Consider the following 14,440-nt stretch of genomic DNA (forward strand, 5'->3'; position numbering starts at 1 on the left):
GGGTTTCCGGGAGGTCCCAGTCCACCGTCTGACGGCTGAGAAGAGTTTGCACGTGGATCGTCGTTCGAGTGGACTAGATGGAGACAGCCCCCGAGCCGGGCAGCGATGTTCCGCCCAAGAAGGACAAATTTCAGGCCAAGAAGAAGGTAGAGATCTTCTCGGGGTGGAAGAAAAGTTTTCAGCTGCGGGGTCGGAGGGGCGGGGCACGGGCAGCGGAGCATCAGGGCTCCTGTTCTGTCCGTAGAAAGTGCGGCGATACTGGGAGGAAGAGGCCACACCGACCGCTGCTGGAGTCTCTCTAGGGCTCCCTCGTAACAAGAAGAGGAATCGAGAGCTCCGCCCCCAGAGGCCAAAGAACACTCACACCCCAAACAAGTCTCACATCTCCAAGAAGCCCCAGGTCCCGAAGAAACGCCGAGAACGGAGGAATCTTGAGCCTCAGCGGAGCTTGTCCGGGGTGAGCCTGGGACTTGATAGGGTGGCGGGGCAAGTCGCCTTGAACTTTGAGAGTGCGAATGTTAGGGTCAACCCGAGCCTGTCAGCGAATTGCCTCCTCTCTGTCCCAGGCCCAGGACCCATTCCCAGGCCCCGCCCCTGTCCCCGTGTCTGTGGCTCAGAAGTTCCGTCGCATTGACAAATCCAGAAAGGTGAGGACCAGCCTTAGAGTGGGGTTGCAGGCTGGGAGAGTCTGGAGTTGGATGGAGGCGAGACCAGGTGGCCCTCTTGTGACCCCACACATCCTTTGGTTCTTTTCTCCCTCGCCCACCAACATTGTTATAGCTGCCACCTTCTAAATCCAAAACCAGAAGCCGACTTGAGGTGGCTGAAACTGAGGAAGAGGAAATAAGTGTCAAAGCTGCTCGTTCGCAGCTGCTGCTTGCTGAGGAACCTGGGTGAGTGGCCCTTAATATGGGTGGCCCCAGACATTGCTTTATTAAGAGACTGTCCTTTGTCATTTTTATGTTGGTACACTCATTTCATATTAGCCCTAACACTCACTTGCAGGTTTCTGGAAGGTGAGAATGGAGAAGACACAGCGAAGATATGCCAGGCAGACATTGTGGAGGCTGTGGACATTGCAAGTGCAGCCAAGGTGCTCCTGAGGCTGGGAAAGGGGCCAGTGCATTGGTGGTGCAGAGCAGGAGGGAAGTGGAGATTAATAGAGGGAATTACTGAAGTGAGCCAATTCTTTCTTGATTTATTTTTATTTATCTATTTCTTTACATTTTTATTATTATTATTTTTTTATGCCTACAGTACCTGGTCTTCCTAGGTGGTCTCCCATCCAAGTACTAACCAGGCCCAACCCTGCTTAGCTTCTTAGATCAGACGGGATTAGGTGTGTTCAGGGTGGCATGGCAGTAGACTGATTTTTTTTTTTTTAACTCTTAACTTTCTCAGCACTTTGACTTGAATTTGCGGCAGTTTGGACCCTACCGGCTGAATTACTCTCGAACTGGGAGGTAAGGTTGTATTCCAGTGCCTCTTGAACTGAGATGTGGTCATGTCTCCTTAACCACTTCAGTCTTGCTAGTGTATGTTTGGGTTGTCGATGTGGGGAGTGTCTGGCGATTTTCTTGCATCTGAGGGTGAGCATGTATAGTGACATCTCTCCTCTCACCTGGAGAGGAAGGGCTGGCATGAGGCCGATCTCCAGTGGTCTGAGGATGCTCTCCTGCATTGACACCTTGCTTGTTCCCCACTTCCAACAGACACCTGGCTTTTGGAGGGCGCCGGGGTCATGTGGCCGCCCTTGACTGGGTGACAAAGAGGCTCATGTGTGAGATCAATGTCATGGAGGCAGTGCGGGACATCCGGTCAGTGGCCTGTTAGTGGTCAGTGGAGGTGAGACAGCCCATTCCTGATTGAATGACAGCCGTGACCCCCTTTCCCATTGAGCCACTTCTCCCCTCCTCTCAGGTTTCTGCATTCTGAAGCACTGCTTGCTGTCGCTCAGAATCGCTGGCTTCACATCTATGACAACCAGGGAATTGAGCTCCATTGCATCCGCCGCTGTGATCGCGTCACACGGCTTGAATTTCTGCCTTTCCACTTCCTCCTGGCCACAGCTGTGAGTGGCTGTGCAGCATAGGGACTGGGTGGCAGCCCCTGAGAAGACCTTGGTAGAGGGAGGACAGAGAGTAATCAGGACTCTCCCTCCCTCTTTTCCTCTCTCCCTCCCTCTTTTCCTCCCTCCCTCCCTCCCTCCCTCTCTCCCTCTCACACACAGTCAGAAACAGGGTTTCTGACCTACCTGGATGTGTCAGTGGGGAAGATTGTGGCAGCTCTGAATGCTCGGGCTGGACGGCTCAATGTCATGACCCAGAACCCTTATAATGCTGTCATCCATCTGGGACACAGCAATGGTTAGTCCCTGGCTGAACTTTGACTCTCTGATCATCTTGACCTGCTTTTTTTTTTCTTTCTATATTTGTACTTCACGAATCCGTTAAAGTTGCCCTGTTACCTCTCTCTTGTTACCTCTTGGCCATGAGTCCCCATCTTTCCCAGGTTTAATCACCTCAGTGCCCCATTAGTAACTTTATCTCTTCTCCTCTGGCCTCCAGGTACTGTGTCTTTATGGAGCCCAGCTGTGAAGGAGCCACTGGCAAAGATTCTCTGTCACCGTGGTGGGGTCCGGGCTGTGGCAGTAGATTCTACAGGCACGTAAGTCACTTGTTTGGGCATGAGGTGCTGGGGTCATAGCTGGGCAGAAAGGTATGGAAGGCAGTGTGCCTATAGGAGCACAGACTGCAGTCAAACTGCCTGGGTTTAAATCCTCGTGCCATGTAAGTGTAGGCACATTACATGACCTCTGTGTGCCACAGTGTCTACTAATGGGAAGAATTAGATTCCTCTTTTTGAGGATAACATTTTGCTTAACCGAGGTTCAGTTAGTGTTCTAAATCATCAAACTTGATTGCAGATATTTATGTTAATACTGATCTGTAGAGGGATTTTACATATTTTATCTTCAAAAACATCTTTTCATATAGATAGGCAATGAGATAGACATCAAATGCTGAAAATACTGTCAAGTTATAACCATGTCACTGCGACTTTCAGTGCACCAAGCAGTAGTGCGAAGCAATCAGATGCCATGCAGTCTTGACCACTCTTTTGTGTTGTAGCACGAAAGCAGCCACAAGATAATGAATGTAGTTGTGTTCCAATAAAACTTTATTTGTGGACACTAAAATATATATTTCATATGATTTTCATGTCTTTGATTTTTTTTCCAACCACTTAAAAATGTAAAAACCGTTCTTAGTTTGTGGGCAGTACAGAAATAGATGGTGGGCTAGGTTTGTTTGGAAGTGGTTTGTCAAGGCCTAGGAAAAACTCATAAAGCTGATGTAGACATTAAAGCAAGTTAAGGTCTATAGAGTTTAGCATGGTGCCTAGTGAATAGGGAGCATTGCATTTCATCATTGTCATCATTAAAGATGATTGTTCCTTTTAGGTCTGGCTGGTGGTGTGAGTGGTAGGGGTGGTGGGTCTGTTTTGAATTTCTGAGAGAGCGTTTGCATTTCATAGCTGTTCTGAGTTGTTTGTCTGGATCTGGAGGACAGTTTCTCACACAAGTTCCCGTTTGTTTTCCTCTAATTATTTTCATTCATCAGGCCTTCACTGGGCTCTGGGTTCTGTGCTAAAGTTATGGGGATATAAGGATGAATCAGCCATTGAGCCTGCCCTGGTGCAGTGTTCCAGTTACATTTTTTTTTTACAAAAACAGATAGCAGTAGTTAGGGAACAATTGGCCAGGTGCTGCATTTAGTTTCTTCTCAATTGTCTTCTATCACCCCAGACTTGATGTGTCTATCACTGAATTAGACACCTCACTCCCAAGGTTCCTCCTTGCCTGTTCCTTTTCTGCCACATTTTCCTTCCATTCACAATTTGGCTTCTTTAACACCTTTAGCTAGCTACACAGCCCCATGTTCTTCAGCCATCAGGAATAGCAGGAATCAAAAGCACTGTTTACTGAATGCTTTCTGGGTGCCCAGGCTACTTGCTACTTGGTTTGGTGGCATTACCTCATTACTATTCATGACCCTTTGTGAAGTCCTCAAAGTCTGTTTCTCTCCATCCTTGCTGTCTCAGTGGTCCTGTGTGAGCTCACAGCCAGTTCCCAGGCTCCATTTCTTCCTCCTGGCATGTTCTTGGGGAGCGTCAAATAACCTCTCTCACAAGCTGCTTTCCTCTTTTTACACTGCTGCTCAGGAATCTTCTCAGGAAACTACGTAACTTTATTTTTAAGTTGTTTTAAAGAAAATCAGGAAAAGCCCAGTGGCTACCAAATTATGAAAGCCTTCCAGAGGCTCAGACACCTTAGACTCCTAGAGTTGTATTTTTTGGGACAAGTGATATGGTTCTGCCCTTTTGACTCCTTTCTGTGCCAGACTGGCTCTAGGAGAGTGGGGAGGCCTGTCCCACGGCTTTCTGCCTTTTGTGCGCCACTGGACCTGAGCTGTAGTTTGCCTTCTGGGGGCTCCCTGGGTCAGCTGCTCCTGTGCCTAGGGCGTAATCAGTTCACTGCAGTTTGGTCAACACTTAGATATTGAACAGCTCTGGTCTTTGCTCTTAGGTCCACTCCCACTTATCTCTAGTCCTCAGGAGCACATCAGACAAGCCACAGGGGCTCCAGAGCCGAGGCTTACTTCTTCCTTCAGAGGCTTTCTGAAGCTTGCATTAGGATTGGATTGGATTTTCAAGGCTGAAGTATTTTACAAGCTTAGTAGTTTCGTAGTGTGGCCTGGATGTGCATCTGCCCAGTGGGGTGGTATTTGCGTAGAGGCTCCCAAAGGTGGGTATGTGTGGGGAGAGGAGCCAGCATGTGCCTGAGTTGCTGGTTCACTCAAGAGTGTGACCCTGTGTTTTAGGAGACCTCAGTAATTCCTGGTTTGCACTATTGGCATTGCCCTTTGGTGGAGTTGGGGCCCTGATTGTCTTGTCAGGAAAAGTAACCTGCTGGGCCTCTATTTGGCCCTCATCACAGGGCAAGTCTCTGTTCATAGGAACCCCTCCTCTTGAGTTCACAGCCAAGGTTAAAAAGACAGTCCTGAGCCCTTTGGCAAACATGTATCTCCGGGCCTGGCTGGTCCTTCTTCAGCCTTTCTCTCTTAAGGACCAACTGGAACGTAGATAGAAACTCCAACCTCTGAAAATAAACAAGTGCAGTGCATGATTCCTTGAGAGGATCTGGTCACCAACCTTGTTCTTCTTCCTTGGGAGAAAGAGGGATTAGGGTAGGGCCTTTTAGGACATTTCTCATCACCTCTGAAGGTTTTCTCGGATCCATGCAGTCTTCAGTTGTGGCTTGTCATTGCTGAAGAGCAATGTTGGGGGCATTGGGTCCTCAATATGACTTGAAAGAGCCCCTGCAATTTGTTCCCTCTTGGCCATATTTCCCACCAATTCTGAAAACAAACCTGTGTTTGTCTCACCGTCTCCATACTCTGATAATTCATTTGTACCTGTTATATGTTTCTCAAGTTTTCTTGAGAATTACCTAGGATGGTTCATATCCCAGTTTTCCTACAAAGTCTTCCCTGACCACTGCAATTGATCCTTCCTGATCTTTCCCTTTGCTGAGCCATTGTGCTGCCTGTGTGGTGGAACATTACATTTAGGTACACATTATCATGTGTGTTCTCCATTTCGTTCATGTGTCTTGAGTAGGTTAGAGGGCAGATGCTAAAGAAATAGGCCTGCCTTGAGTTCTAGCTTTACCACTCACCTTGATTTCCTTTCTCTAAGCTTCAGTTTCCTATCTGTAAAAGGAAAATAAAAATAGTAACATGTAACCAAGAGGTTGTCTGTGGAGTGTTCAGTGTGAGAGTAGTGATTACTATTATTAGCCTTTTTCTCCCCAACCAGACTTGATGCCTGGACTTGGCCACAGGCCTGCTTAGTAATCCCTTACTGCAGATTTATTGATTCCCACTCTTCCCTCAGGCACATGGCCACCTCTGGTCTGGACCACCAGCTGAAGATCTTTGACTTGCGAGGGACTTTCCAGCCTCTGAGTGTCCGGACCCTGCCCCAGGGAGCAGGGCACCTGGCCTTTTCCCAGCGGGGACTGCTGGCTGCGGGAATGGGTGACGTGGTCAACATATGGGCAGGGCAGGGCAAGGCCAGCCCACCCTCCCTGGAACAGACCTACCTTACCCACCGGCTCTCAGGCCACGTGCATGGCCTTCAGTTTTGCCCCTTTGAAGATGTGCTGGGAGTGGGGCACAGTGGGGGCATCACCAGCATGCTAGTCCCTGGTGAGTGGGCCAGGGGATGAGGCTCAAAGTGAATGAACTCTGGATGGAAGTTTGAGTGGGCCTGAGACAGACAGGAGCAAGGGTCTTGGTTAGGCTAAAGTGATGGATTGGGTTTAAATTTATGACCCCATGTTCCTCCCTCCCTCCAGGGGCTGCTGAGCCTAATTTTGATGGCCTAGAGAGTAACCCATACAGGAGCCGAAAGCAGCGCCAGGAGTGGGAGGTGAAGGCCCTGTTAGAGAAGGTGAGCACGTGCCCATGTGTGTTTTGGGCTTGGAGGCGGGGAAAGCTGCCTTGCTGTGGGTATTGGGAAGAGTGCGATTTAGCAGCCTCCTTGGCTTTAGGGTCACCCACCTTACTCATTCCTTTCCCTCTGTGACACCTAGGTACCTGCAGACCTCATTTGTCTGGATCCACGAGCCCTGGCAGAGGTTGATGTCATCTCTTTGGAGCAGGAAAAGAAGGAACGGATAGAGAGGCTGGTAAGGAGCAGGCCTGAGTGCACAGGCACATCCTCCTCCACCATGTCACCAAAAATGTGGCACAGAAAGTGGGTGCTGCCACAGTTCCCTGTCTCTGAGGTTTATAGATTTCACTCCTATCCCCTCCCCCAGGGCTATGACCCAGAGGCCAAGGCTCCCTTCCAGCCAAGGCCCAAGCAGAAGGGCCGCAGCTCGACAGCAAGCCTGGTGAAGAGGAAGAGGAAGGTCATGGATGAGGAACACCGGGTAAAGGAGCATTTGGGGATGGGGCAGGCCTCCTATGGGCTGTATCCTCCTTCTGCTTGTGCCTCTGGCCTTACCAGCCTGCCACTTCTCACCTCACCTGTTTTGCCACCTCAGGACAAAGTCCGGCAGAGCCTTGAGCAGCTGCAGAAACAAGAAAAAGCAGCCAAGCCCATGGGAGTTCGGCCATCTGCCCTGGACAGATTTGTGTGCTGAGCCAGGTTCCAGAGTGGCCTGAGAACAACAGTCTCCCCTAAAGATCACCTGTGGTTAAATGACCCTGTTCCCTGGAAGGAGGAGGGGGCAAGTGTCCCTTCCCCAACTGGGAGTGGACAACTAGCTTCTGGGGTGGCTTGGTATTAAAGAGGAAGTTGGGTTTTCTGGATAATGTATTTGGATTGTTCTGTGGATCTGTCCCTTTTCTTTGCCCAGCATGGGGCTACTCTCGGTCCAAGGGGTTATGGTGTCCTGCCTTTACACCCACCCCATATCTTGTGGTCACTGTGGCTTTAGCCTTGCTCTTTAGGGGCCTTTCTCCTCAGTGAGGCTGTCCTCTCTCTCCCAAGTCCCTGGAGATGTCTTTCCCATCAAGCAGGGTCTGGCATCCTTCAGGTTTGTGTTCTGGGATTCCTGGTGAGGACCACACTGCACTCGAAGAGGTAGAGAAACAAGTTTATTGAGGGGCTCGTGCCCCTCTCCTGCCATCGCTGGTAAGAATGACCCCAGCATTGTTTTGCTCTTCTTGATGACCATCTTTGGGGCTAGAAGGCCAGGCCCCTAGGTTTCCCCTATCCTTCAGTCTTTAGTGACAGACTGAGCATCTGGTATGGGGAAACTGATCAGCTGCAACCAGTTAGGCTCCTCTTGCCTTGGGCCTAGGAGAAAGTAGGTCAGGGTGCTGACTGGACTCTCAGATCCTTACTCCTCTCCTATGGCCCAGGTACTCTCAGCTGTGAAGCCAGGCTATTACCCGACACCGCAGGATGCCCAGGATTCCCTGGAGCCAGGAGCAGAAGGGTGCAGTCCTTTCCCCATCAGAGCCACCCACCAGCTTCCAGGCTTCCTGCATCTTCCAGGGGTCCAACCTGTGGGATGTCAGCAGGAATTTCCCATAGCAGCACCGGTCCAGGGGGTAGTGGGTGGCGCCAGCCAGCTTGACACAGTGGGTTGGGGTGAGGCCTCCTCGTCGGGCACTTACCCCCACAAAGACATCCTCCAGTGGCAGAGGAGGTGCCCTGCTGGCCACTTTGAGGATGAGCTGCACAGCAGAAGCTGATAGCACATATCCTGTGCCAGATGCATAGGGTGGAAAGGGGCCCCAGGTGGGAGGCCACTGCTCCTCTGATATTCTGTGCTTGCCCCCTGGTGTCCGAGAGGGGTGCACCCGCCAGTGCACACGGCCCAGGTACAAAAGAGGCACAGGATGACTCCCCAAAGTGGGGCCACCTCCTTCCAACTCTTCCTCTCCAACTTCAGCTTCTGTCTGGGGCTCCATGCCCCTCTTCCATTGCTCCCAATGGCCCCCTCGCCGGACCAGCTCTGATACCAGCTCCGGGACGTTGACAAACACATCATCGTCGGTCTTGAGGATGTATCGGGCCATGGGACAGTGTTTGTCGGCCCAGTTTAGGCCACTGAGGGTCTTAAGGGTAAGGTTGCGATAGGAATCCTGGAAGGCCGCCTGCAATATGTCCCCTTGGGCCGCTGACTCCTGTGCCAGGTGGTTCTCATGGGAACCCGAGGTAGGATGCTGCCCGCTGGGCTCTCCCAACAAAAAGAGCGTCTGGACCCTGAGCCCTCGGGTCTCGCGCTGCCCGCCCCACGAGGCCCGAATGGCGTTTCTTTGGTTCAGGTTCTGTGGGGCTGTGCACACCAAGATGAGCAGGAAGGGAGGGGCGCCAGGGCCACCACAAGCGCCCTCGTTGGGGATCAAGAGGCGAGGCAGGGCCAGGGGCGGCCCTGGCGAGGCTGGGGCTGGGAGCAAGGAGGCTAGCGAGAGGCTCAGTAGCTCCTCCCCCAGGCCCGAGGGCCCGAAGAGCGTCCAGACAATCACCAGCAGCAGGGAGGCAAGGAGAAGGCGCCGGAAGAGGCTGAGGGGCATGGTGTGGCGCAGTCAGTGAGAACCTGGGGAGATAGATGGAAAGCGATTGGAGGGTGCAGGGCCCAGTTCTCGGCGGCCTGGATCCCAAACCGCCCCGCCACCTCCCGCGCCTGGGATGTAGTGAGAGGGTCACGTGGGCTGTACCAGTGCCGGACGGTGCCGATATGGGGTAGGCGGCTCGGCCAGGTACCACGGCTGGAGCTGCGGGGTTACCTTGTTGCGGCACGGTCGCCCCGAAGCTCGGCTCCATGGCTGGCAGGTAGCTGGGACAGCAGCCTCCTCCACAGCCCGCTGCGGGACGGAGCCCCGCCCCTTTTCCGCAAGAGGATGTGACGTCGCACGTCCCCAATATGCCAGTCGGAAGCTTTGCAGCAGCGCGGCATATAAATCGGGCGGGCGAGGAAATGGGGCCTTCCCGGGAACCCGGCAGGAGTCGAATACAGAGCCGTATGACTTAGCAACAGACACCGTATCTCCCTTGAGATACCCAGACCTCCTATTTTAGAAACTTAGGGTGGTCAAGACGCAATACTCTTCAGAGACAACTAGCTAGGTTCAGCCACCTACACGCCACACGAATTTGCTCTGCAGCCCCAGGGAAAACTGGTTGGGCTCCCCCTCGAGGCTGAATGTTGGCTCCAACTTCCTCAAACCCTAGGGGTGGGGGATCACTAAAGAGCTGCTTCCTGTTGGGGAGTGGCAACACCATTGCTTTAAAACCAAGGACATTGGGAAGCTGGGTGGATACATCTGCTGAGTTGGGAAAATGACCAACAGGGTCCCATGTGGCAGCATTCCCTATCAGTGTTCCCAGAAGAATAGAGAAAACCACAAAGAAAGCCATAAGTGTATAAACTATTTATTATCAGACAAAGCCTACAGATTTATTTCTTCTTGGACACACCCACAGTACGGCCTCGGCGGCCGGTGGTCTTGGTGTGCTGGCCTCGAACACGAAGTCTGCAGGTGACAAAAGAGGATCACAGGTCATACACATTACACAGAAAAAGGTTCAGGAAGATAAAAGAGCATGAGAAATCTCTGGGAGTCAATGGGCAGGAAGAGATGAGACCCTCACCCCCAACTCACCCCCAGAAATGGCGCAATCCTCTGTGGGCTCGAATTTTCTTCAGTCGCTCCAGGTCTTCACGCAGCTTGTTGTCCAGACCGTTGGCCAGGACCTGGATTCAGAAGAGATGGTGAGGGATGTTTTACTCCCGACCTCTATAAGCAATTCTAACTGGTTGCCCTGCCTTCCTTTAATCTCTCATCTCAATACACACCTGGCTGTATTTCCCATCCTTCACATCCTTCTGTCTGTTTAAGAACCAGTCTGGGATCTTGTACTGGCGTGGATTTTGCATAATGGTGATTACACGTTCCACCTGGCAGACAGGACAAGGGTCAGATCCAGATAGCCCTCTTCTGAGGTAGGTCCAACCAACAGCCCCCCTTCCTTGTCCTCACCTCATCCTCAGTGAGCTCTCCTGCCCTCTTGGTGAGGTCGATGTCTGCTTTCCTCAACACCACATGAGCATATCTTCGCCCTACACCCTGAAGAGAGGTTTTGGAATTGGGTTCGAGTTTGAAGCATCTTTTCACATTGCCGAGCGTACGTAGTTGTCAATAACTGTTAGTCACTGCAGTGGCACTCAGTACCTCTGCACTGTGAAGGACAAAGGGCCTGGCTCTCAAAGCAGACGCAGCTTCAGAGAAGCAAGAATAGGGTCTTTGGTTAACAGGGTTGATTATGGGGTAGGACTGACAGTTGCTTGGGATCTCTAAAAGTCATAATTCTTTGGACAGGCTACTGTATCCCCACAATCAATTTTCCAAGATCACAAACTTGACTTTGTCAGTGCCGAAAGGACCAGGTCCTACAGAGCTAAATGTCCAAATCAGACTCCAAAGAAACTAATGCTTTATCGGTGGCATCATATAAATACCAAAACTGGCACTCCTTGCCACCTAAATTCATGAACCAAACAAATTTGGATACTGAATGACGGTGGGCTGGGTTAGTGTTCCCCAACCATCCTTAATGTAGTCTCATCCAGAATACCAAAATGTGACCTTATTTGGAAATACAATCTTTGAAAATATGGTTAGAATGAGATCGTACTGGATTAGGGGTAGCCCTAAATCCATTGACTAGTGTCCTTACAAAAAGAGAGGACATAAGGACACAGAGGGAAGACCTTGTGATAACGAGTCAAGAGACTGGAACTATAAGATGTAGCTACAAGAACACCAAGGTTTGCTGGTGACAAGATAGGAGGAGCTAAGATAGCATTTCTAGAGCATTCAGAGGAAGCATGGCCCTGTTGACACTTTGATTTTGGATGTTGGGCCTCTAGAACTGAGAGTAAGTTTCTGTTTAAGTCAACAAAGTTGTGGTAACTTGTTACAATAGCCCAAGGGAACAAAAAGAAGTGGTATTTCCTCTGTGTAAGAAAGTGACCCAGGAAATCAAATTATCAGGTTGTTTCACAAGATCAGGGTCTAAGTCTCTCAAATTTAAATAAGTGCAGATGAAGTAGCATGTCTGAGATTTACTATAAAATACATGTAGATAGCCTACAGCCATGCCACCCTGAATGAGCCCGATCTCATCTGATCTCAGAAGCTAAGCAGGGTCAGGCCTGGTTAGTACTTGGATGGGAGACCACCTAGGAATATAGGTGCTATAGGAAAATACACATGGATAAGAAAGAATATAGATGAAACAAGATTTCTAATTTTTAGCTAGATGATATATCCATAGGGGCTAATAATCTTCCTTTACTTTTAATTGTTTGAATTTTTAAAATGTTGCTGTCAAGGTAAGATTTTTTGAAAGCCACGTTTACTGACTCTAGATAATGGCTTGTGAATTTCCTAAGTTAGATCCACAGATGCTCCTTTCTCTTCCCCCAAACCACCCTTTCTCCACTCAGATTACACTACAGGGAACACTTTCTCATCTTTGTAGTCCAAGGGCCTGGATCATAGAGAAGAGTTGATACCAACTCAGTATTACTCTCTAAAAGTACTTAGAGCAGTGTCACTCATGGGATTTTGGCAGAACAAGAATTCCTTATAAACAAAGCCAAAGGCACTTCCCAGTCATTGTAACCAACTCCGACCCCCTCTCCTTCTATGTTTCCAAAATAATCCACAGATGACACTTATCACCCTGATTTAGAGGAAGAAGAGAAGTCTAGCCAGCCTTAAAGAATAAAGCAGAAATCCCTTCCCTGGCCAATTAACCTTGCCTATCACTTATTTAACCACATCTTTTGAGGTACTTCTCTCTACAATCACCCTGCCTTTCCCCTCTTCCGGATCCTTAACAAGAAACTACCTTCAAGCTTTAGTCCTCTCAACAGAGGAAGAGCTAGCTGCCTTTGCTGGCTCTTCACAAAATTAACAAAAAATTCAGTATTGTCCTATAGGAATAATCTTTCCTAATGATAAGGCATCAGCGACCCTAACAGACTCACCACAATGTTCACTCAGTACCTGAAAATGCTTTGGTTGAATTTACATAAGTAACCAACACAAAACTAATTCCAAAGAGACAGAGTATAATAGCTTCCCAATAACCATGATCGCCTTTTATATTTACCACCTCACTAAAGCCTAACTTTTGAAAAATGTTATTTTACAATACCTTACAAATTTTAAGAAAAGCAATGTTCTTATGTACCAATTAAAAACAAATGAAGCTGTGTTCCATGCAGTACAGAATTAAAAATCAAGGAAATGTGAAGTTAGGACTTAATTTTGAATTAACAACTCATCTATAAACTATCAGTTCCTTTCCAAATTCTTTAAAACCAGGTAACGATATTCCTGATAACATCCATTACCTAACACCGAATGAGCACCTATCATGCATCAGAAGGTGAAGACTGTGAGCAAAGCAGGACTATCCCTGACCCAAGAGTGTACATATACTGGTAGGAAAGGAAGCCATTAAGTCATCTCCACAACAAATTACATATATTTAAAGAAAAAGATTGTACCCACTTAGGAAGGTCAAGAGTTCATTAGGTTGGTTAAGAGGGAGATTCAAGCTTGCATTCAACTTATTTCATGCAATCAATAAGTACTTGTTCCTACTTCAACTAGAAACAGGCGATGACTTTCACTTGTGGCATCTAAGTAACTGTCCTAATGATGTAGTGACACTCCTCCCAACTACAGTTTTATATTTACCAACTGTTGGCATTTCTACTCACCCCTCAAGATGTACAATTATCCAATTTACACAGCGCATAAATTTCACAGGAAGGGCTGCTGTTAAGATGCACTGAGGGAGGTGGACAGAAACCAAATCTAGAATGATTTCAAGATGATGACTGATGGTCCAAGAAGATCCTAGCAAATTCAGGTAGACAATCAACTTCCCATCCCCTCGGTGAAAGATTTTGGCTTGACCTGAGACTATTCTCTGGTTTCTTTATCTTTTGGGGTAAATGTGGGAAGGGGTTAAAGGTATCAGTCATCCTTTATCCAGCAACTGAGGTGATTTGGTTAGGACTTGTTTCCTCAACCTCAACTCACTTATGGCTTAGATCTTAACAGCCTAAGATTTATTTATATTCTCCACTCCTTACCCTACTTTACCTTAATTGCAGTAATGGCAAAGGCTATTTTCCGCCGCCCATCGATATTGGTGTTGAGTACTCGCAAAATGTGCTGGAACTTCTCAGGGATCACTAGAGACTGATAGAGATGGAAAGAAAAAGCAGACACCGTAAGCTACCACCAAATCATCATCTCAACCAGAAACGTTAAAATCGTCCCACCGGGAGCAATAATCTCCTTCAGGTTTTCACAACACATCAAATCCCTTAGTCTGCAGACAGCAAGACCATGAAATATTCCGGCTTGGGAAAGTACAACCTCTGGTAGAAGACAAACCCTCCCGTCTGTCGCCAAAAGTACTCTGACTGGCAGAGGCCGGAGGTCCCAAACACACCCAAGCCTTTCACAGCTTTCGAGAGCCCGGGGACTCTTCCTCTGGCCCCACTCCCCAGAACTGGAAGACTTTAGTTTTTCCTTCCAAGGGGCGTGAACCAAGGTTTTACACAAAGTTGCAGGTCCCCCAAGCAGGGTGTTTTAGGCCTCCCTGATTGCAGACCTTCCCTGCCCCGGCTCCGATGTCGCCGGATCCCCCGATGGATTCGAGTCTTACCATGGCGGTAGCCCCAACGGCGGCGTGTAGGCCTCCTGTGGAAAAGAGAGCGGAAGTGACGTAATTGTCTTATATAGCTATCAGGCGGAAGAGGCGGGGCCACCTTGGTGAAGCGCTTCCGGAAACGGCTTGCGCAGGAGTCGAGTCGACTTCTGAGAGG

The 14,440-nt window shown here is 49.2% G+C and overlaps 3 protein-coding genes, 1 non-coding gene and 1 pseudogene across 6 annotated transcripts; 2 read left to right on the top strand and 3 right to left on the bottom strand.

Moving 5' to 3' along the window:
• Positions 1-62: 62 nt before the first annotated feature.
• Positions 63-7,389, top strand: WDR46 (WD repeat domain 46). The gene is made up of 15 exons (XM_039856259.1): positions 63-146; positions 245-457; positions 567-647; positions 781-893; positions 1,006-1,093; positions 1,402-1,463; positions 1,713-1,817; positions 1,921-2,071; positions 2,231-2,366; positions 2,568-2,667; positions 5,959-6,272; positions 6,422-6,516; positions 6,659-6,754; positions 6,887-7,000; positions 7,115-7,389. Exons 1-15 carry the CDS (start codon positions 78-80, stop codon positions 7,211-7,213), a joined length of 1,836 nt encoding a protein of 611 aa, XP_039712193.1. The 5' UTR covers positions 63-77; the 3' UTR covers positions 7,214-7,389.
• LOC120597713 (5S ribosomal RNA) lies at positions 1,249-1,367 on the bottom strand. Its single transcript, XR_005651446.1, has one exon. It is a non-coding gene; the product is annotated as a 5S ribosomal RNA (ribosomal RNA).
• Positions 7,390-7,651: 262 nt separating the features above from the next.
• Positions 7,652-9,783, bottom strand: B3GALT4 (beta-1,3-galactosyltransferase 4). Of its 2 annotated transcripts, none has more exons than XM_039856273.1 (2): positions 9,312-9,783; positions 7,652-9,121 (listed from the first exon to the last, which is right to left on the bottom strand). In XM_039856273.1, exon 2 carries the CDS (start codon positions 9,096-9,098, stop codon positions 7,944-7,946), a length of 1,155 nt encoding a protein of 384 aa, XP_039712207.1. In that variant the 5' UTR covers positions 9,099-9,121; positions 9,312-9,783; the 3' UTR covers positions 7,652-7,943. The 2 variants fall into 2 exon arrangements, with proteins under 2 accessions (XP_039712207.1, XP_039712208.1); XM_039856274.1 differs by having other exon boundaries at positions 9,243-9,783.
• Positions 9,784-9,941: 158 nt separating this feature from the next.
• On the bottom strand, positions 9,942-14,425 carry RPS18 (ribosomal protein S18). Of its 2 annotated transcripts, none has more exons than XM_039856313.1 (6): positions 14,281-14,425; positions 13,710-13,808; positions 10,566-10,652; positions 10,382-10,483; positions 10,188-10,279; positions 9,942-10,058 (listed from the first exon to the last, which is right to left on the bottom strand). In XM_039856313.1, the coding sequence occupies exons 1-6, from the start codon at positions 14,281-14,283 to the stop codon at positions 9,983-9,985; spliced, it is 459 nt and encodes a 152-aa protein (XP_039712247.1). In that variant the 5' UTR covers positions 14,284-14,425; the 3' UTR covers positions 9,942-9,982. The 2 variants fall into 2 exon arrangements, with proteins under 2 accessions (XP_039712247.1, XP_039712246.1); XM_039856312.1 differs by having other exon boundaries at positions 14,227-14,304.
• On the top strand, positions 11,674-11,791 carry LOC120597758 (uncharacterized; annotated as a pseudogene).
• Positions 14,426-14,440: the final 15 nt, after the last annotated feature.

Source organism: Pteropus medius, unplaced genomic scaffold, assembly GCF_902729225.1.
Source record: "Pteropus medius unplaced genomic scaffold, Ma_sr-lr_union100, whole genome shotgun sequence".
NCBI classification, from domain to species: domain Eukaryota; kingdom Metazoa; phylum Chordata; class Mammalia; order Chiroptera; family Pteropodidae; genus Pteropus; species Pteropus medius.

Excerpts from the sequence above, each read along its gene's own strand:
- RPS18 (XM_039856312.1), bottom strand. The coding sequence starts at position 14,283 with ATGGTAAGACTCGAATCCATCGGGGGATCCGGCGACATCGGAGCCGGG. Across the intron at positions 10,484-10,565 it reads GAGAGCTCACTGAGGATGAG|GTGGAACGTGTAATCACCAT; the intron begins GTGAGGACAAGG and ends CCTGTCTGCCAG. Across the intron at positions 10,059-10,187 it reads GGATTGCGCCATTTCTGGGG|ACTTCGTGTTCGAGGCCAGC; the intron begins GTGAGTTGGGGG and ends TGTCACCTGCAG.
- WDR46 (XM_039856259.1), top strand. The coding sequence starts at position 78 with ATGGAGACAGCCCCCGAGCCGGGCAGCGATGTTCCGCCCAAGAAGGAC. Across the intron at positions 1,818-1,920 it reads GAGGCAGTGCGGGACATCCG|GTTTCTGCATTCTGAAGCAC; the intron begins GTCAGTGGCCTG and ends CCCTCCTCTCAG. Across the intron at positions 2,367-2,567 it reads CCATCTGGGACACAGCAATG|GTACTGTGTCTTTATGGAGC; the intron begins GTTAGTCCCTGG and ends TCTGGCCTCCAG.
- B3GALT4 (XM_039856273.1), bottom strand. The coding sequence starts at position 9,098 with ATGCCCCTCAGCCTCTTCCGGCGCCTTCTCCTTGCCTCCCTGCTGCTG.